This window comes from Chenopodium quinoa, unplaced genomic scaffold, assembly GCF_001683475.1.
Source record: "Chenopodium quinoa cultivar QQ74 unplaced genomic scaffold, ASM168347v1, whole genome shotgun sequence".
Taxonomy (NCBI): Eukaryota; Viridiplantae; Streptophyta; class Magnoliopsida; order Caryophyllales; family Amaranthaceae; genus Chenopodium; species Chenopodium quinoa.
In genome coordinates, this window is record NW_018745461.1 from 761,748 (window position 1) to 783,147 (window position 21,400).

The 21,400-nt window shown below is 35.7% G+C and overlaps 4 protein-coding genes across 4 annotated transcripts; 1 reads left to right on the forward strand and 3 right to left on the reverse strand.

Moving 5' to 3' along the window:
• Positions 1 to 686: 686 nt before the first annotated feature.
• On the reverse strand, positions 687 to 4,179 carry LOC110714795 (heat stress transcription factor A-5-like). Its single transcript, XM_021893349.1, has 2 exons — positions 3,632 to 4,179; positions 687 to 2,092 (listed from the first exon to the last, which is right to left on the reverse strand). The coding sequence occupies exons 1-2, from the start codon at positions 3,857 to 3,859 to the stop codon at positions 863 to 865; spliced, it is 1,458 nt and encodes a 485-aa protein (XP_021749041.1). The 5' UTR covers positions 3,860 to 4,179; the 3' UTR covers positions 687 to 862.
• A 3,493-nt stretch (positions 4,180 to 7,672) lies between these two features.
• LOC110714849 (histidine protein methyltransferase 1 homolog) lies at positions 7,673 to 11,512 on the forward strand. The gene is made up of 9 exons (XM_021893399.1): positions 7,673 to 7,802; positions 7,883 to 8,026; positions 8,112 to 8,174; positions 9,047 to 9,113; positions 9,219 to 9,319; positions 9,955 to 9,999; positions 10,097 to 10,390; positions 10,486 to 10,588; positions 11,086 to 11,512. The coding sequence occupies exons 1-9, from the start codon at positions 7,785 to 7,787 to the stop codon at positions 11,166 to 11,168; spliced, it is 918 nt and encodes a 305-aa protein (XP_021749091.1). The 5' UTR covers positions 7,673 to 7,784; the 3' UTR covers positions 11,169 to 11,512.
• A 385-nt stretch (positions 11,513 to 11,897) lies between these two features.
• Positions 11,898 to 12,612, reverse strand: LOC110714851 (protein RALF-like 32). Its single transcript, XM_021893400.1, has one exon. It carries the CDS (start codon positions 12,455 to 12,457, stop codon positions 12,110 to 12,112), a length of 348 nt encoding a protein of 115 aa, XP_021749092.1. The 5' UTR covers positions 12,458 to 12,612; the 3' UTR covers positions 11,898 to 12,109.
• A 3,666-nt stretch (positions 12,613 to 16,278) lies between these two features.
• Positions 16,279 to 20,923, reverse strand: LOC110715001 (selenium-binding protein 1-like). Its single transcript, XM_021893566.1, has 8 exons — positions 20,748 to 20,923; positions 20,477 to 20,649; positions 19,081 to 19,276; positions 18,424 to 18,648; positions 17,830 to 18,061; positions 17,626 to 17,733; positions 17,252 to 17,524; positions 16,279 to 16,768 (listed from the first exon to the last, which is right to left on the reverse strand). The coding sequence occupies exons 2-8, from the start codon at positions 20,643 to 20,645 to the stop codon at positions 16,487 to 16,489; spliced, it is 1,485 nt and encodes a 494-aa protein (XP_021749258.1). The 5' UTR covers positions 20,646 to 20,649; positions 20,748 to 20,923; the 3' UTR covers positions 16,279 to 16,486.
• Positions 20,924 to 21,400: the final 477 nt, after the last annotated feature.

Consider the following 21,400-nt stretch of genomic DNA (forward strand, 5'->3'; position numbering starts at 1 on the left):
ATCCGTAGAATATTGTACTGCACAAGCCTACAGCTTAAGGACAAGAAGAGGGGGAAAAAAGCAGAATGAAAAGCATATTTTGTCAGGTACTTTGAAAATTGGTTAGCGGCTGTAACAGATCCAAATCTATACAAGACAAGAATGGCTGAGCCTTGTTACACTCGTGAGCCTACTTTTTTGCTAGCTTCCAGGTCGATAATAGGGATGTTAGTGAATTATTAGATGATGATACTTGTCCAAGTGTTAGGCTCGACTAGTTTATGAAGGTTTGGGCCGTTTGGCTGGTCTTTGAAGTGTTTAGTTTTGTTGGGTATCGAAAGTAGGTAACAGAGAAAAACGAGGAGTTACAGTAGGATTTAGGTCTGGCGCTATAAGGAAAGGAAGTAAAAGGCTTCTAATAATGGCTCAAGTCCTGTGAACTTATGACATATTTGAACCTTTCCATCTAGAGTGTTTATGGGCGACTCTAGGGAACTTGGATAAAAATATGGCAAGCTTTATCAGCTATTTGTCACATTCGATGATAAAAAAGAGACTACAGAAATCTACATTTTAATTGGCATTCTAGAAAACAATAGCTAATGCATTGCAAGGTCTGCAACTAAAAGGCGTAAAGAGGAAAACAAGGATAAGCTAATTGCATGAGCAAGCCGAGCAACTAGCAGTTATCAAAAGAAACAATTAGATTTCAGCAGAATGCTACTCGTATTAGATTATTATATACAAAATACAACATTTAATGTTTAGTCGATTCAACTTAAATTGTGGTTGGCATAGTTTAAATCGTATAGATCTGGATAATTTCAACAGAATGAAAAATGTAATTGTCTATACAAATCCTATTCATAATATATGTAGCAGCTCAAAGAGTGAGCTTACCCAAATTCTTTGCATTTCTGGAAATTCCATGGCTTGACCCTCTATCTTCTTGCTCATCTCCAGGTAGAGCCCTATAACATGAAGAAGCCTCTTCTGTATCTGAAGCTCCAGGCCTTTCAGTCAAAAACTGCTCCCAGAAGTGGTCATTTACTCGGGCAGGTGCAGCAGGAGTAGGATCCTGGTTATGACTCCGAGTCTCTTGTGATGATGACGAATTGGCAACATTAACAATTGGATGATTGTTCTTTGAAGCCACCCCCAGTCCATCTCTATTACTACCGCTGGCATCAGGTTTTGTTCCTTGAGATCCACTAGCATCCACGTCCATATGGGTTGCTCGACTTGAATAGGCATTTTGATTGAGTTGTACAGGGGAAGAAGCTAATGAAAGATTCAACTGGCAGCATATCGCATCACATTCTTCTGCTGACACCATGTTTTGCTGCAAAGACGGCAAACCTGAACATTCCTTTACCCCAACTTTGTCCGACAATGAAGCATCCATCTTAAATCCCAGGCATGTTCCAGCGTCTGACAAATCGAAAGTTTCTGTGGCAAATGGCAGTGTACATATACCCAATTCTGAATCTTTTGGGTCTGTCCCAGATGATCTCCTTGTTGGACTTGCCCAGTCTTCATTTGAGCTATGTGTACTATTTGAGACCAAATTCATCTTAGAAACAGCTGTGGACAGCTCTAGCTTAAGTTTATTCGACAAATCTTGCTGATAAATATTAGCAACCTCTGGTCTGCAAAAGCTTTGGTTGTCCCCAAAATTATTCTCCCCTGCTGGTAGGAAGTGATCGGATCGGGGCAACCGCCTCTTCTTGTTATATGCCGTGAGGTCCATAGCATCTATTTTCTGAGAAAGATGATCAACAAAAGCAGGATTTTGAACTGCTTTTTGCAAGTAGGTAATTAGCTTCTCTTGCCTTTTCTCCATATCGCAATGTCGCAGCGTGACATCTTCAAGTTGAGACTTTGCCGCACAATGGTGCATATTGAAACCTGAAACTTTTGCATCAAGTTCATTTTTCTCACGACTAAGCTTTTCCATCTCTTCCTCAAATGCTGCTCTTTCTGGATCTGGTGGAGGATGACTGTGGCTATGGACGGGCTTTCGCCGGTGGATATTTTTCAAGAGATGCTTCTTATCTTTTATAAAATCATCATTCGCAAATTCCCATTTTTCTGGGTCAATTTTCCGAAATCCCTGCCAAAAAAAAAATTAATGTTCCATGTTCAGTTCACTTGACATGATTAAATTAGCCTTAAACCAACCATATTCAGGCTCTTATTTTCAAACAAGCCCTTAATTTGACAAAGAAACTTGAAAGTTGAAATAACAAGGAGTAACAATGACCAACAGCAATGTAATCGGAAGACACCTCCAGCAGTACACTATTACGAAATCAGAGCAGCGATAGGTCATTCACCTTGAGTGTAATGAATAACGATACATCAGAAGCAGATTCCAACTTTCTGAATCATGAATTTCACAATTCAAATCAAAGGTTGACATGTCAAATAAAAAGATGGGGATCATTATCAGGATTAACTACATCCAGATTTCAGATTAAACAGCTCCTAAAATACAAACATAGTCTACACAGACCCTAATGAGTAACAATCAACTAGTTTCACGGTGTAAGATATCCAGAATCTGTACAAGCAATCAAATTCTCATCACTCACAATCATTACGACCCATTTCTTAGCTCAGAATCTCAGATATACAAAATCATAAAAAGGCTACGCATTAAATTTACCATCATTCACAATTATATCAACCCATGTCTTAACCTAGAGTCTCAAATACATGAAAAACTAATTGTTAAAGGGCTTCTCATAAAGCTCATTCAAGGATCAAGCGAAAGCAGTGTAAACCCTACTAGCACAGAATGTAATATACGTAGTACTTCAAAACCTTTCACTACACCAACTACAAACCACCTACCAACCTATACTATCTTTGATTCAGTAATTGTTTCACAAAACTTGTCTGAAACATTTGAAGCCGGGGCTGATTCAGTAATTGTTTCATAGAAACTTGTCTGCATTTTGTCTAAACTTAATAGACATGACACATGAGGTGGGAAACTCTCACGTACAGTTCTAAGAGAAGGAATTGACCCTCCAATTCAGACCAGGGAGAACAAGCCATTCGACAACTCAATCAATCGGGTGATCTTTTCCCCTACAACGGATCCCAATACCGCCTCCCATAAACTAAACATCCATAACACCAATTGCTACACGAATACCGCTTAGAACAAAGTTGCCTTTCAATCAGCCTATTAATTCCTGAACTAATCTTACAATCAAGCAAGTTCTTAAATTCGCATAGATAACCAAAAGTCCAGTACAATAACACAATCAACACTTCAACAACACCTATTAATATAAAAAATCATCATAAAATTCATAAGAAATTGAATAAAAACTACAAATTTCCTCAAAAACGATTCAAAAACGTACGATTAAGCAAATTAATCAACATCATCCTACTAAACAAAACAAAAACTACAAAAGTCCTAAAAAAATGAATCACAAATAAGATTAACGCAAATTAATTAACATCATAATAAGAAACAGAACAAAAACTACAAATTTCCAATAAGATTAAGCAAATTAATCAACAACAACATAAGAAACAGAACAAAACTTTCAAAATTCGACATAGTTGAATCAAAAACCTAAAATTAAGCAAATTAAACAAAGTAGAAAACGAAAAAAAATTGAGAGAAAATTACGTAAGTGTTGAGCTGACGAATGAAACTGGAGAAATTGCTATGCTTGAAGTAAGTAGGAAGCAAAAGCCTAGCAAATTCAGGAGGATTCCAAACGATGAAACTAGTGTTGGAATCACTCCAAGATACGATCTCGTTGGTCGACGGATTGTCTACCATGTCGTATGTCTTCAACAGAAACGGCGCCGGACCTCCGCCACCACCGCCATTGCCGGAAGTTGAGGTTTCCATCGCTGAAACTGTGGAAGGTCGAGGAGAGAGAAAATGAAAAAGAGTGGTTGTTGAAGAAATTGTTTTTTTTTTTAATTTTAATTTTTGTGTTCAAAGTTGTCAATGTTGACTTAAGTTGAGGACAAAATGGTAGATGTTAAGTCAAAAGTTTGAATTCCATTTTTTTTTAATGCATTTTGAATTTTTGATTGGTACATTTACAAAGACGCAATTTTGATCATTGCTTCCTCCATCCCTAAATACAAAGCCCTTTTTGGTTTTAACACGGGTTTTCCTCTCTAAAACAGTAAAACACTATAGGTTTTCCTCTTTTCAGATTAGAGGTGAAGTGGGGTTCAACCACCCAATTGCCCTCCTTGAATGTCGTGGAGTTCATGCAGAACACACTGAACTCTCATTGTTTTTGCCCAAAAAAGTCGTTAAATTTCCAAAACTAAAAGCTTCCATGCTTTTGGACCACTTTTGGAAAAAATTTCCAAAATTGAAGAGAATATATGGCTTATCCCTCAAGGCCATTTAAGTAGTTTGAAGCCATAACAAATATCTCAGCAGGTCTATAATAAAGTCATTAGAATGAGGCCCTGTTCTGATACGATTATTTTCAATTCATCTCTAATAAGTTAAGTTTAGTTCAACTCAGTTCAGTTCAGTTCAGCTCTTAATTTCCTTCTGTTATAAAATATTCAGTTCAATTCAGCTCTAATCAGTTCAATTAAGTTCAGTTCAGCTCTAATAAGTTAAGTTAAGTTCAGTTCAACTCAATTCAATCAAATGAGAACATGACTTGAGTATTGTTTATTAACGTGGCTATTTTGGAGTTGTATTGCATTGGTAGTGAAAATTTGCAAAAGATGCATGGTTCTAAACTTCTAAATAGCAACTTGGTATCCCGAGATCCTATTAAGGTGTCCCTCATTAGATTATCAATCATACCCACTCATTACTTACCAAGTTACCATATGACCATATCTTTATGTTGTTATTGATACATGCATGTATTACTATACAGTATAAATGGGTTGTTTATATATTCTATAAAATATATTAAATTCATTATATGTCCTACTTATTACTACTAGCTAGGTAGGCACCACGACACTTATAAGGAAATGACGAACTTCGAATAATTAGAACATACTAAATTACTAAGTGAAAATTTCATATGGATTTGATTAGGGCTGTGCACGGTGCAAAATTGCACCAAACCGCAAAATTGCGGTTTGTGATTTTTTCAAACCGCACCAAACCGCAATTCTATACAAACCGCACCGCAAAATACGGTTTGGTGCGGTGCGGTTTGCGGTTTTTCCATAATTTTTTTACCTCACAAATAATGATTATTTGCTAATCTTTTATTATGAAATTTTTACTTAGAAACTGTACAACTATGCAAATAATTCAATAAAGAAGTAGTGCTTTACTTCAATGTTAATAGTGACCCAGTAACATGCCAAGGCAAACATTGAGCAAAATCATTAAGTAAACCACAACCACTCCATTACAACTCCAAAGCACAAGAAACGGAGAGTAATAAGAAAGAAAAACTTTGGTTTTCTTAATAATGACCCACACAATTCAGTACATATAAATACAATATAAGAGTCTTCTTTCCATATAAGAGTCTTAGCGTTAAATTGCGGTTTGGCTTGAAATTTTTTTGAAACCGCACCAAACCGCAAAACTGCGGTTTGATCAAATTTGAAAACCGCACCGTAATTTCCAAACCGCACCAAACCGCAAAATTGCGGTTTGGTGCGGTCTAGACCGTACTCTGCACTACCCTAGATTTGATTATCATATAATAAAAAGTTAATCTTACTAATATTACACACACAAATAAGGAGTACATCATAAAGTCATATAACTAGCTAGTACAAAGACTACAAACTAAGTTACACATAATATAGAACAGGGCATTCTTTATTCTTCTAGTACATAGAATTGAAACTCATCTCACAAAAGCATAACAACAAAGTTTAGCCATATATCTCACATAAAACCTCATATAAATAATGAGTTTTATGAACAATGATCATCATAATGATGGTGGCCATGGTGATGGTGGTGATGGCCGTCGTGATGACCATGGTGATGGTGGCCATGGTGGTGATGATCATCATAATGACCGTGATGGTGATGATGATCGTGATCATAATAATCATGGTGATGACCACCATGATGACCATAACCATGGTGCCCTCCATGATGATAGTCTCCATAACCATATGGGTTACCACCATAGCCATATGAGCCTTGCCATGGTGATGTGTGTTGATGCCCATATCCCCATCCCCATGTCATATTATTTCACAATGTAATTATAATTATTAATTGGTTGTAATTTGGAGTAAGAAATTCGATCTAATTTTTGTGGTGTGTAGGAGATATACTTGTCTATAGTGTGATATTTATAATGAATACGTAGGTGCATGAGATTAGTCGACCATATTGAGAATATAATTTATGGTGTTACGTGTTATTCCCTCCATACTACTTTATTCCCAAAGTTGCTAATGAAACTCTAAAGTATTATTTCTTTGATTACAAAAATCTTGATTCTTATTTTTGGTTACATGTCTCATATTAATTAATAATAAGAATCTAGGCTTAGTGGAAGAAGAATAAGTTCAAGCCGCAAACATCTAGATAGAGTTTGTAGTGATAAATTATTTATTTATTTATTTATAATAAAATTAAAGCATATTACATTTGGATATTTACATTGGAAATGATTATGTTACTTGTGTATGAAAGTCGTATATGGTGGATATAGCTTGTATGTTTGATATTTTAATTCATTAATCTACTAGTTGATTCATACCAAAAATAAAATAAAATAAAATAAATAAATAAATTTGTTGTCAAAGTTTTAAATTGTTGATCATAAAAAGTCAATTTCAGTTTACTAAAGAGAGTCCTTGTAGTAAAAACTTCTAAAGCAATCGTGAATGCGTTTAGGCTATAGTTCCATAAAATGTCGAGGATATAGAGTAATTCTCTCACGATACGACTCTCCATCCACTAATTGCAATAAAGTTTTTTGAGAAGAATTTGATTCTTTGAGTTTATAATGGACGGTTGTACAACACTTTAGTCACTTAAAAACTTTTTACCTACTAATTGGACCAAAAATCTAATCATAAAAGTCACTGAAAATATCATACTAGTAAAGGTATTATAAAATTGACAACACCATGTAACATACTATTATTGAGTTTTTCGAAAATGAAAAAAAGGGAAATACATTATTTTAGTAATTAAAAAGTGAAATAGTTGTTATTTTATTAAGATAATTTTTGAATTCAACATCGTACAATTGGTATAAAAAATAACATGTATTTATATTCGAACAAACTAGTTAACTAGATGAAATTGTAGGACCGACGTCTTAGTTGGTCACAACCACGTTTGGTCACGACTGACTTCATCCAGGCCACCAACTTCGAGGGCCACCACTCTGATCTTGGTTCTGATACCATTGATATAGGACAATAAGAGAGCCACCCCAAAAGCTAGCTCAAAGGAAGAAGAGTCCATTGTTCTATATAAATTCCACATCAACCCCTCATATGACCGATGTGAGACTCAAGTGGAGCCAAGTCCCATACCTTACAATTGATAATTCTATAACATCTAAACTGTTTTTTTTAATCTATAATTAAAATAATTTCTGTCTTTGAAAGATGCACCTGAATTGAACCGTCTACACCGTATGCTCCTATCCAAATCCGTATTCATACCCGAATCCATATCCGCATGGAGGTAATTAAAGGATTGGACTTAGAGCATAGCAATGGGCTGTATAACTCTCTAATACAATTAGCCCATAATTTTTAAAGCCATACTAAAAGAGAGAGCTTTAGACTTTATAGCTTACACATTACAATCCTCTATTTCAGCTGGGTTTTTCCGGTGAACTGCAAAAATGGCGGCAAATTCCGAGGTTAGCTTTCCTACCAATTATCTTCAAAATTTTGTCTTTTATTGTTTCTGTAATCGCTATTGTTTTCTTATTGTAAATAGAATACAGGGGTTAGATCGTTTCAGCTTTTTCAATCAGCTGATGAGAGCAAGAATAAACCCAATAATGGAGGATTAGGGTTTTTGAATTTCCCAGAAACCCCTCTTCCTCCTCCTCCCCCTTGTGTTGAAGTACTCCCTTCTGAGGTTTGTCAATTTTATTTTTTGTGAATTTTTAGCTATTTTATGGGCATTTTTTGTTTATAATTTTGTTGGGTATTGATATATTTAGGTATCTACTTCTGTGAAGTATACTGTTGAGAAGGTTGATTTGGGGGTTGTTACTTTGCTTAAGGTAAGCTTTATTTACTACGCATTATTTTATGTAATTGTTTTTACTGAATTGTTTAAGTTGTAGAGGAAATTGGAGTGTGGAAATTTATAAACTTTAGTAACACTGATCGACACATGATTTTATTATGCATTCGGAATGGATACTGGAAAGTGTTGGAAACTTAATGTTAAGAACTATACAAAGATGTATAGCCTAGTGATTTGACATTTTGATTAGAAGGATAGACTCAATACACATTCTTTTCATGAACTTTTGTTGAAGAATTTTGTAGAACATGCTATTGTGAGACATTAAAAGGTAGTTAGTACTGGACTAGTAGGCGAAAAGGGGAAGAAATAGTTAGATAGTCTTCGAATAAACTTGTTCAAGCAATGGTTTGAGTAGGAGCTTTTCTTGATGTTTGATTCATTGTGACGATAATGTGTTTGAAAACTTGAAAGACACTTAAATCACCTATGTAAAGAAGATGGCAGAGAATTTAAAGAACTCTTGATCAATCAACTTAGAAACTGATGCAATTTTTTTGTAAATTATTTTAGAAAACTGTTTCTATTAATTCTATTTATAAACCTTACATGTCTAAGCTCTAACCTTTGACAATTGACATGCTCCAAGATGATTGTACTTAGGTCTTGCATAAAAACTTAAATTTGTTTATGATATTTTTTGATTAAAAGTTGTATCTTAATTTCATTTGTTGACAAGATATTTTCTTCTTCTTTCTTGGATAATAAAAGCCTTACATATTCTTTTCCTTACATTGCTTTTGACTTGTAGAATGGGAAGTGGGGAAGGGGCTGGGTAGAAAACCAAATTTGACATGTTGATTTGATGTGCAATAAAGTTTGAACATTTTTTAAAAAAATTTACAGGGTCGGGTGAGTACACGAGAGGTTTTTGCATTGCCAAACTCTGATTTGGTTCCTGGGAAATATGAAGGTGTGCAAAGTAATTTACTTTTTGGTTTTCCTGTGACGCTTATATTATGATTTACTATATTATTTACTAATTAGCAATTGGTATTATAAATTATATGGAGGACAGGAGGTCTTAAACTCTGGGAAGGCTCGCTTGATTTGGTGAAAGCTCTCCATTCAGAGATTCAAAAAGGGGATTTATCATTTGAAGGGAAGCGAGTCTTAGAGGTGGGCTTTTAATTTTCAGGTGATTATTTTTGTTTGTTATTTTATATTGATGAGAAACAAAGAATGCCAAGGATGGCTTTCTCTGGGGGTGGAAGTTCTAGCCTTCATATAGGTTTCACATATATCATCTTCGTTTGTACTCTAATTATTATCTATAATCGCATGGTCAATGGTAACCCATGACTCTAGATTATTGCTTGGGGGACTTGGGAAGATGCTCCTTTCCAATTTCCATCTAAAATTTCCACTTGCCTAAAGAGGTGCCATGGATTTTGGCAAGCAACCTCATGTATGACCTTCTTTGAGGTGTCATGTGTCAGTTTGGCTTGCATTATGTGTTAAGACTGTTAACGGTGCATAGAATTTGGCCCTTCGTGATGGTATGGGTAATGATTTGACCTTGATTGTAGCCTATAGGTAGTAGGCATGTGCTGATGATTCCTTAGCCTTATCCAATGTGAACAATTGTATAGCTTCGAGCCTCGAAGTGATATCTAGATATGTTGAGATAACGAATTATCTTTTCAATTGGTTTTTCAATGAAAATGGAATTCAGCTGGATTTTTCATTTAATAATTTTTTTTATTCCATGCCTTTTAAGTTTTTAGTAACAGTGTAACCTTTGTTGTTTGTAGCTTGGATGTGGCCATGGGCTTCCTGGAATTTTTGCCTCCCTCAAGGTGAGCACGTCACTGTCTCACTGCTAACTGTTCATTCGTTGTCCCCCTCCCTGCTCCCTCTCATTTGCTCAGCTGTTCAAATTTATTCTTGTGTCAGGGTGCAGGTTCCATTCATTTTCAGGATTTCAATGTAGAGGTCTTAAAATGTCTCACTCTTCCAAACGTGAATGCAAATCTGCCGTCAGGAACTAGTATTGCTGATAATTGTGAAATTCGTTATTTTGCTGGTGATTGGAGAGAAGTTGATCGAATTCTTTCCCATGCTCACCCAGACAGTATTAATGCCACATCATCTGATGACAATCCAAATACAGGATATGATGTGATTTTAATGGCTGAGACTGTTTATTCCATCTCCACTCTACAGAGCCTTTACAATCTTATTAAGAAAGTATGTTGTTAGTGTTTCTCTTTTGTATTTGCATTTTGCTGGAAAAAAATTGTTTTTTTTTCCAAGACTAAACATAGTATGTACTACTCCTGCAGTGTGTCAGCCGTCCGCATGGTGTTATCTATTTTTCTGCAAAGAAGCATTATTTTGGAGTAGGTGGAGGATCAAGGCAATTCATATCTATTGCAGAGAAAGATGGTAGGTTTTTTGGTTGCATGCCATAGGATGCTCAACATTGTCTTTCATAAATATTGAGAGATTAATGCATTAGGCATAAACAGAGGGTTATTTATGCTGGCTACGATAGAAAAATTCAAAAATCTCATGAAGTATATTTTTCCATGTTTTCTATACATGTAGTATTGTTTGGTGGATTAATTAATACCTTTTCCGTCCTTTATAATTAAGCTTACTTGGAAATGTTATAGAGATTAAGAACTGTGGATAGAAAGAATATGTAAGAAAAAGCTTGGAGTTAGAGAGAGATATAGGAAGAGAGATTTTACTTGAAAAGAAAGGTGTTCTGTTGATATACAATGGCTAATTTGGGCATTATAATATGGGACAAATGGAGATTTGGGCTTTTTATTCACAACTTACTACGGAGTATCAAGAAGTTTACTGCAGAGATTCTGTTGCTTGCCATCTCTGACCTGTGGTTAATTGGCTTAATTTGTTGCTGACTGATGTTGCAGGTATGATGATAGCCAGCTTAATTGCTGAAGTGGCTGATGGCTCATCAAACCTCAGAGAAGTTTGGAAACTATCTTGCAAGTGAGCATGCAATTCAAATATTTCAGTTTGATGCTGGAACTAACCCTCAAAAAGACGGGACCAACTATTGAGAAAGCTTAGAGAAGAGACCGTTGTGGGATCTAATCCTTGTGGCAGTTGCTTTCTGGTTTTGCTGCAAAAACAAACTTGAAGCTTGCTATAATCTTGATCTATGTTGCTGATATGTATGCCTCATATGATATGTTTGTTTTATTGGAGGGTCTTTTTTTCTGTTCCTGCCATGTAAGTGTAATGCAAATGTTCAGGAACTATTTGAACTAATGAATTGGAGTTTTTATAAGATGAATGGGGCTGTGTTTCTGAAATCCCCTTCAGTTTTTTTACCTATATTCTTTGCCAGAACAGAATAATCATACAGGTAGAGAATTTCTCAGTTAGTATTGTAGTGTAGGACACAGGTAGATGCCCAAGGCCGTCTTGCGAAAATTTTCCATGAGTTTGGCTTACTATGAAGTGTCCATGAGTCTGGCTTACTATGAAGTGTCCATGAGTCATAAATTCATGTACAAGTAACGAGTATCTGACGCAGATATTTGAAGTGAAATGAGAAGTCTAGATTTTACCTGACTCAAAAACCTGATTGGGACCTGCCTAAAATCTTATGTTTGAACACCATTTTGACCCTAAGTAAGAAATGTATGAAAAATAGTTGAGCCAAAAGTGACCTGAAATTGGATCATGTACTATTTCAATAACAACCGAAGCCTTAATCTTGAAAAATTGATCTTGTATTGAACCAAATATAACTGACCCAAAACCAGTTTGACCAGCTGATTTGACAGCAATGGTTAACATTTGAGTCTAAGCAAGCAAAACCGTAGTAAAAGCAAAAATGGACTGCACAACTGATAACCAATATATTTCAGAAAATTTTCTTTCTGTGATAAATACACAAGTAGCAGCAAATATGAAGCAATTACAATGCTAAGTGTCTGATCTACAGCGATAATACTTTGAGCAGCCTCTGTGATACGGATTGGCTGCAGGACCAAGACATTCAGAATTGCTGGAATAAGCCTGGCCCCTAGGACCGCCGCAGGCAGGTTGATTTCTGTTCAAAGCACCATACGAGATGTACTTCCTTTCTTCAAGAATCCTCCGAGCTATTTCCGACATCATCAACATCTCATTCTCTTGTTGGCATTCGCCTATTGAACCATTACACTGTAAGTATGCATCAGTATCCGTTCTGGCACCATGAACGTGGAGCGGAAGACTGATGAATATAAAAAACAAGCAGCATGTAAGTTTCCTCATTGCTTTGTATTCCATATTTCTTTTCCCTTTTGAGCTGTTTATTTATGGCCTCCCATCATTTCCTCTTAGAGAGCACTATATAAGTAAGTGTTATACTCACCTTTATATTATAAAGGTGACAAAGTGGAAAGCCAACTTTAAGCATGCACTTTGATGGACCGCACTTCACCTAATTGCTCGAATTACAAAGCATATTGGTTTTTGCACGTTTAGCAGCTCAGAATGATTAACTTTAGTCAAATTATATGATTTATAATTTTCACTAAGATATGCTTTGCATAATGGTTGCCTACCAAGGGAGGAAAACATGATCTGCTTAATGATTGGTTTTGACTTGTGTTATATCATAAGGGCCCAAGTTTGGTAAACTAGCACCAAATCATGTCTTAGATTTGTTGATCTACATGGCATAGATATGCAACAAGTTTGGAAAAATCCTTTCTATCAATCTCTTATTGATGGCTAAATGTAGAGGTGGGCCGTGCTTGAGCCTCTGGGTGGCACGGCTGATGAGTGATGAGGCCACAATAGTCGCGCTGGACCACTGAAGTCCTTTTAACATGGTTGAGAAGGGAGAATTCGGATAAAGTTCCATAAAGATCAAACTCGAGTGATGAACCAATTAATTTGGGTATGTGTTGGGCATATAAAGTTTATTACAGTATCAATTATGTGTAGCTGTGTATGATTATACAACCGATTAGTCATGTCCATATTCAGGTTAGTCCTTGTTTGATTTGGTTTGGAAGATTTGAATCAGGTTATCTAGTTTCAGAATTGAATACAGGTGGTTGGGTTTGACTCGGACTATTTTGGCTATGTCAGTTTACGAGTTCTAGTTAATGCAAGGTAGGAACATAGCGCGAGTTCATTTAAAGTTACCAGAGGGCAGAGGAACTGACTCAGTCCATATATGAGATAAATCACACGTCACACCATTAAACAAAACTTAAGTCTAGGACACCTTAAATTCTACTGAGAAAATGAAACAATTGTATACAACACATTGCATCAGTTCAGACTTCAGAGTCTGACACAACATAGCCTTGTTTTATTTGCTTCATGACTAGAGAAAAAGGACATGTTAAGAAATTAAACTTGAAGAGTCATCTCCTGCAATGGTACTTGCACCTATGATTATTTTCTGGATCGGGGCTTGGGTTTACCCCTGGCTGCCCTATCATATTTCAGTACTCCATAGCTGATGTACGTGGCTCGTGTGGAATAAGCAGGGATTGGAAGTTTTGTCGATTGTTCATCATCGTTGGAGTCATCATCACTGGAGCTGTCACTGGACTCATCACTTGTCCAGCTCTTCTTTCCATGATGTTGCATACTATCAGTATAGCGGTAGCCTTTCATTGTTTTGTGGTTTGTGTGTGAATTTACTCGGCTGAGAGATTGGTGTTTCTGCTATTAAGTGAGAAGATGTACTCTTAAATAAGCTAGTTGCATTCTGAATAAGAACTTAAAATATTTACAAGTTGTGGAAACACTGAATCTGAATCTATTCCCCCAACAAAGTAGGATATGTAGATATAATGTATTGATTATGGGTATCTCACAACTTTTCTAATAGCAATAAGAACATGTGATTTGATTTGAGTAAACTAAGGATCAAATGTGAACAAACTCTTGTTGATCATAGTGATAAAGCCTGCATAGAGTGACCTGTTTCTTAATTACACGAGTTTTTATAAAGAGGCATCGAAAACATGTTGTTTAGAAAACTTAAATTATGATACTTCATCCATCTACAAATTATAATTCACCACAAAATTCTGGAGAATCTATGTCTTGTACATAGGCTCAGTTAGAAATAGGTGTAACCAATGCTATATTGGGTGCATGATATGCTCATTTCATTTGCTCATTTGTGGTTACTTTTTGCTCGTTCAAATGAGTACTAAAATAGTCTTGGTGCATCCAAGGTGTAACTAGAAACAATACAATTTGTGTTCCAACATTTGTTACAAGATTTTTAGTCATGAAATCTTGCAGAGCAGATATATTATTGGTGGACGAAGGGAATTTGTCATTTGGCCTCTTTGAACAAATCCATATCCAATCCCTAAAGAAGAATCATATTCCCCTTTCGGATCTTCCCTGAAGCCTGTGTATTTGTCCTTGAGGTCGAGTAGCATAGTAGAGGCCTAATATTCTATTTAGAGTGTATCTATTTCCTCAAGTTGGGTAATCAAAAGGGTCTGAAACATTGGCCCTTTATGAATCAAATTTCAGTTAGGCAAATACCCAACTCCTCTCATTTTCCTGAACATTTTATATTTTGAAAGCATGAAATGGAGGTAAATATGAATAGGTTTTTGAGTATATTGATATGGTGTTTATTAGATCTTGTACTATAGTACTTCAGAATCCTCTGAAACATGGCTTAGTATTATTTATGACATTAGTATGCATTATCATAGAAACTAGCTAAAAAAAAAACAGCCATGAAAGAAACTGAAAATAACTATAGTCCTCATTTTTCGGCCTCCTGCAGTCCTGTAGGTAAATCAACCCCTGCACCTGTGACACTTAGAGTGGCCACGACGCCAGGTGTTTGCAGGCTGAAGAGGACCATGAATTCCCTGGGGTGACTGTTCCTGATCTCCCTTCAGAGCATTAAAACTGATGTAGTTTTTCTGCTGAGCAAACATCGTCTCTTGCTCAACTTCCGTGTGTCTGCCATTGTGGAACTGCTCGTAGTCTTACTCGTTGTACTGCACCTCAGTGGAACTACTGTCATACTCTTGGTTTGTGTATGGCCTGTAGTTTTGATAGTACTACATAGCTATGATTTTGTTACGATTCTGTTTTCTTTGATTTGTATTTTAAAATGAGAAGTGATATTATTATCATCATTCTCTTAAATAGGCATGATCCAAGCAAAAGTTTACAGAAAATTGTGGGCAGTGGTCATTGTCATAGCGCACTGAATATATTCCTAGGACACTAGTAGGATGGTTGATAATGTTAAATATGTTAGTCTTTTAATTTTGTGGTCAATTCAAGAAAATAACCAAGAGTTTAGGTCAACTAAGGTCATCATGTCAACATGTATAAATGATGTTGACCAAGAGTAGTTGCCATTTTAAAAAAAGAAAAAAAAAAAAAAAAAAAACACTTCCAAATTTCCGAGTTTAGGTCATCTAGACTTAGTATCTCATCTTGTCTACATCATTGTCTTTTGTGACCCTCTACGAGAAGAAAGGCGTGGTATAAAACTGGTCACTCATGCTGTCATGCAATCTCTTATAGAATCTATAATAAATCAGGCAAAAAAATGGTTAAAACCCATTTTAACATACTGTATAAACCTGTAGTTCTGCCCTGTTAAGTCACTGGTATAATACAGTTATGAAAACTGCTAGCAATAAAAATATACTTGGAAGCAATTGGCTTCTTACAGAGCTGTATTCATGGCCTTTTGTCAATTATCAGCTTTTTATTCTTTAAATTCGACAATAGGCTTATCAGTTCCTGGCAAATTTGTTCGTAATTACACCATTAATCACAGTAATCATCAAGAACTGATACTACTGGTGTCAACTCACATCCAGTGCTGGATGTGATAAGAGGATAAGATGCCAATATGCCATTCCTTAAAGGCTAAAACTCTTGTGTGCTAATATAATTCGGTCTTTTTTCTTCTTATAATGGCGTGTAAGTTTAGTAAGCGTGTGTATGATCAACTTCTTTACGGCAAATTATATCCTACACCTGGGATCACCACATACTTGACATTGGCCACGGATATGTTTTGTTCAATTTAGTGCATATTCATTTGGAGCATCATGCGCATGGTGCTCTTTAACGACGACTTTTCTCTCACAAGGAAAACATAATACATGTACATAAAATTATTACAATGGAAACATTTAAAACCAGCATTTCAATAGCTTTAACAAATAAAAATAAGTTTTAACATTAATATCTAATCTAATGTCAATCCCACATTACAACAGAACTATCTGCAGCATAATTCAGATAGTAGCTAAATTTATTCAACATGAACTCTTATTTGCTGAGCAGTTTATCTGCTCAAACCCATATATCTGAAGTGCAGTCACCACCGGGGTATCTCATTTCATGGGCAAGGGAAGGACCATCAGGTTCCAAGCCAAAATCTACGAAGAAGTTGGGATTTATAGCAAGGCCGCCTTTCTCAGTGTCAACGTCTATTTGCAACATGTGAGATCCTTGTTCCTTTAGTTCAGGATAGAATTGATTGTCCCATGTGCTAAAGAGGGAATTGGTCACATAAAGACGCTTCCCATCTAAACTTAACTGTATCATCTGAGGCCCGCCTCTCAGTCTCTTGCCCTGCAAAATATAGAACAGTAAGCTTTTGGTTTTAAGGCAATAAGATCTAAAGGGCTTGAAATAAAATGTCATTATAACATGAGAAGTCACAGATTTGTTCAAGGGTAGTACTCCATCAGCTTAATACAAGCTTCAGGACCTGCACAATCACAAATCTAACCTAAATCAAGCGTAGTATGTCTGCCTAAGTCACTTCAATTCATAGGAGTATGGGACTAATCCAAGTTGTTCAGATAGTTCAAGACCTTCAAGTCCTATATATCATTCTTCCCATTTTGAACAATTTTGCCTCATCAAAAGGCTCTAAATGAGATGAACAATATGAAACAGAAGCACTAAAATTTGTCAGAACTCAGAACTAATTCAAGCAATATTAAGCCAGCAGTACAAATAGGTAAGTTTAAAGACCTAAGACTCCATGGTATATTGTCTGTTGTTAGCCTGATTCAAGCATAAGGACCTAAGATTACACAAAGATATTACCTGAACTTCTGGAACATCAACCTGATAAGTTGAACCATCTTCAGCAACTGCTGTAACAGGACTTCCTTTCCGAATAAGACCTCCAACCCACACTTGGCCAGTCAAAACAGGGTTTTTGGGATCCTCAATGTTATACTGTCGAATATCACCATGAAGCCAGTTCGAGAAGTATATAAACCGGTCATCTAGGGAGATTAAAAAGTCAGTTATCAACCCAGGCATCTCAGGTAGAACCCAGTTTTGCACCTGTATTGACTTAACAGATGCTGCAACCTGAAAAGCGAAACATGCAGACCTGTTTAGCTGAAGGAACTGTAAAATAAAACAGAGAGAAGTCAAAGGTCTGCAATTAGGCGGGAAACATGTATGCATACCTCATGGCTCCAAGATCCATCTGGGTTCTTGAAAAATCGAATCATATTACTTGATAATGCACTCCCAACAAAACCAGTATCTTTAGAAGGGTCGTGAAGGAACCGTATCTGTATATTTACAGGACACACATAAGCAAAGAAGCACTCCATTAATTCAACAAGAATTTCACAATAGTTTTTTCTTCTTCTCAAGTCTCAACCCACCTCCAAGGGTAGAAGTCCAGTATTGCCGAGGTCCAATGTCTGTTTCAATTCACCGTCAGGCCAGCTATATACAAATAGGTGTCTTCCATATAGGCCCTCAGACACGTGCTGAGGGTTAAAACCTTTAGAAAAAGCCAAAGGGGCTCCCCATGATGAGCTTATCATTGTCTTATGCCGGGGTTGGTACCAGAAATCATAGCCAAAGGTTGGACTATGCCCTGGCTTTTCCCACCTACAATAATGAAAATCCATCAAGGAGAAGATTTAAGCAACTAAAATTTACTCAAGATCATCTGCCAGAGCAAACAAACAATTAATATTAAAACCAGGGTAAGTGCCCCAACATCAGACTCGACATAATTGCAAAAGTTTGCATGAATGGAGTATCTATAACCATGATTGATTGTCAAGTATACCACTGACCTATACCAATATTTAGGTGTAATGAAGAGACCAAGTTAGCAAGTGCATAAAACAGAAGTAACATAAAGTACTAGAAGTCATTATGATGACCGTGTATGATGGAATATGGTATTGAAAGCTACATAGGTGCATCATGCAGTAGCAGAGAATAAAATAGCAATTTCGTTTTACCTTCCTTTTACATTAAATTCATTGTCAAGTAGGAGAAACCCATTTCCATCAGCTTTCCCATCGCCGCCACCAAGGCATGAGATTAGGATGTCACCAGAGGCAAGGCAATGAGAAGTGTGGGGGTAAGCTAATCCAGTCTTCGCCAAGATATCTTCAGGCTCAACAGCTTTGTGCAGTGAGGGAGCCTTTGGATTCTTTGTATCTACAATGTAAACTCTTCCTGATCTGTAATAACAAAGCAAGAGATGAAGAGAGATCTCATCAAACAAGCCAACATTTTATAGTTAAATCTGATTAACCCATATGCGCCCTTCACTTGAAAATTTAGATCAAATGTTACTTTAGCACAAGAGTCAATCTTCTTAACCGATTTACATAATCAGACCATCAGTATCCGAAACTTCAATACATGAAGTAAAAAATCAATCACGGAGAGTAACATTATTAGCACAAGTACATGACATCAATATTACTAAGGAGGCTCTTGTCCAGCAAATCCACTGGATAAAACAGAAGGTAGCATCGATTATTCTGACAGATGGTTACATAATACTATAATAGCTTCTGATATTTTGAATGGTGGCTATAATACCAAAAGCTAAATTTTCCAATTGACAACATGATGAAATTGAGGAATATATGAGTAACAAGCCTTACATTAAAGAGGGAAGCACGAGAAAACGTCTGTCAGCGGATGAGTCTCCATGGCAAGAGCTGCAGGAATTCCACCCTGAATGATGCAACTCATCCCCCAAATGAGGAACAAACAATCGATGGATAACTTTTGAATAAGTAGGAGAGTTAGGATTCACATCAACTGTGGCTAGGTAGTCAGGCTTCTCTCTCCCAGTTCCTGCAGATACCAGGACATGTTACAAGACCAAATTGGATTCTACACAAAATAAAGCAGCAAATGAACTCACATTCAGGAAATAGTTATAGAAATTTGTGACATTGCCTAATCTCTACACTTAGCAAGGACTTTATTTTAGCATGAAATTCACATTTCGTAATTGAAGCAGATTGCTAATTTGGCTAATCAACTACACAATAAAAAAAAATCTTCATAGCTGATAGCTGTAATTCCCCACTTAATAAGAGCAAGTCTTAGGTGATAATGTGAGACTATCTCGTACAAGATTTTCATCATAATAAGTCATCAAAGGATCTTGATTTGTTAATCCTAAGGTTTACCAATTTGTTTATACTTGTTCACCTTGTCCATCTTTGAGACACAATCATCAGAAAATGGCCCTGATGAGTGTCATTTCCAACACTATTTATATCTATGTTCCTTAGATCTTAGGTTATTGAGGCGTTTTGGAAGATAAAATGATGAACCAAATTAAAATTTCACAATTGTCATCAAAACCCATCTCATAGACAACACTAAAATTCAAACACTCCCCTGTATTGTATTCATACAACAATTCAGTTTACTAATTCCCAGCCTTTAATCAATCATTAACATTCACAAATAGCAAAAATAAAATCCCTTTTTTTCATAACATGCAAAAAAAGGGATTTAAATTATCTAAAAAAATAGGCACCAAATTAAAATTTCACAATGCAAACATTAAAAATTCACAATTCCCATCAAAACACATCTCAGAGACACACTAAAATTCAAACACTCCCCTGCATCAAATTCATACATCAATTGCTTTCCAAAAAAAAAAAAAAAAAAAAAAAAAAAACCTTCATACATTAATTCAGTTCATCATTTCCCAACCTTAATCAATCATCACCACTCACCAAAAAAAAAATCCCTTTTTTTTTTCTGTTGCATGCAAAATAAGAACTTCAAAATATCTATCAACAAAAATGATTGCATGATTATCTTTGAAGTAAAAAATTTCATGATTATCTATAAACAGTAAAGATTGAATTTTTTGAAAATAAGAACTTCAATATATCAATCAACAAAAATGATTGCATGATTATCAATGAAGTATAGGATTGCACGATTATCTAAGAATTAAAGGTAAAAAAGCAGACTAATAAACAGTAAAGATTGAATCTTTTTTGGGTTTTTTGGGTGCAAGGGTTTTACCAGTATATACACAAGTAACATAAAGCAGAGATTCTTTGGGCCCAGCCATGGCTTCCAAAGGACTAGCATAACCTGGGCCTTTGCCATGGCAGCAAGCTTTTCCCCCATTACTATCCACCTTCTTCTCTAATTCTCCATGCATAATCACTTCTACATCAACACCAGCCATTTTTCTGCAAAATTCACCCAAAACAAAGATTGATTAGAAAAGAAAAAAACTGGGAAATTGACAATTTTCAATCTAAAAATCAAAAGAACAAAAAAAACCCACCAAGAAAAGATGATTAATTTGATTAGAAGAGTAAGTAAATGTCTTTGATTTTATCGGATCACTGAAATAACATGGGAGTATAAATACAAAAAAGAACTGGGGTTTGTTGTATATAATGCCAAAGTGTGTCCAAATACAGTGACACAATAAATTATAAAATTCTGTACCAGGTTCATGGGAATTTATGGTAACCATTAAATATTAATGGACTTTTCTAAATTTTAGTGATGAGATTTAATTTGCCTAATTTAGCATTATCTTGATAGATACATATTGATCTTCACTGGCCTTGTCTTGATTAGTCTAAGATTTTAGTATCATTTTTAGTTTATTAGTATTTTAATTAATTTTGGCTCCCATGTCATGATGAGTTGGGTTGTCAGATTGGATAATCTCTATTCAAGATAGACCAATGTGGATATTTTTCTTACAGCCAATAAAGAACATGCATGAACTATTTTTCAGCTTATAATAAAGTATGGGAATGGATTATCGAATTTATCTTACATCCGTATATTATATTGATCGTGTGCAAATGGTGCTTTCTATGCAGCTGATTCTAGTTGTAAACTTATTTGAATTTGAAATATTCTCGATTACATAAAACAAGAAGTGAAAAAAAGTTGTACAAAATTGATTTAAATAGGTTATTT

What these genes read in the sequence shown, in the direction of transcription:
- LOC110714849 (XM_021893399.1), top strand. An exon ending in TTGAAGTACTCCCTTCTGAG is followed by an intron (nt 8,027 to 8,111) that starts GTTTGTCAATTT and finishes TGATATATTTAG; the next exon opens with GTATCTACTTCTGTGAAGTA. An exon ending in GGTTCCTGGGAAATATGAAG is followed by an intron (nt 9,114 to 9,218) that starts GTGTGCAAAGTA and finishes TATGGAGGACAG; the next exon opens with GAGGTCTTAAACTCTGGGAA.
- LOC110714795 (XM_021893349.1), bottom strand. Translation starts at nt 3,859, where the DNA reads ATGGAAACCTCAACTTCCGGCAATGGCGGTGGTGGCGGAGGTCCGGCG. An exon ending in TTCGTCAGCTCAACACTTAC is followed by an intron (nt 2,093 to 3,631) that starts GTAATTTTCTCT and finishes TTTTTTTGGCAG; the next exon opens with GGATTTCGGAAAATTGACCC.
- LOC110715001 (XM_021893566.1), bottom strand. Translation starts at nt 20,645, where the DNA reads ATGGCTGGTGTTGATGTAGAAGTGATTATGCATGGAGAATTAGAGAAG. An exon ending in CTGGACTTCTACCCTTGGAG is followed by an intron (nt 17,734 to 17,829) that starts GTGGGTTGAGAC and finishes GTAAATATACAG; the next exon opens with ATACGGTTCCTTCACGACCC. An exon ending in TTGATGTTCCAGAAGTTCAG is followed by an intron (nt 16,769 to 17,251) that starts GTAATATCTTTG and finishes TATATTTTGCAG; the next exon opens with GGCAAGAGACTGAGAGGCGG.
- LOC110714851 (XM_021893400.1), bottom strand. Translation starts at nt 12,457, where the DNA reads ATGGAATACAAAGCAATGAGGAAACTTACATGCTGCTTGTTTTTTATA.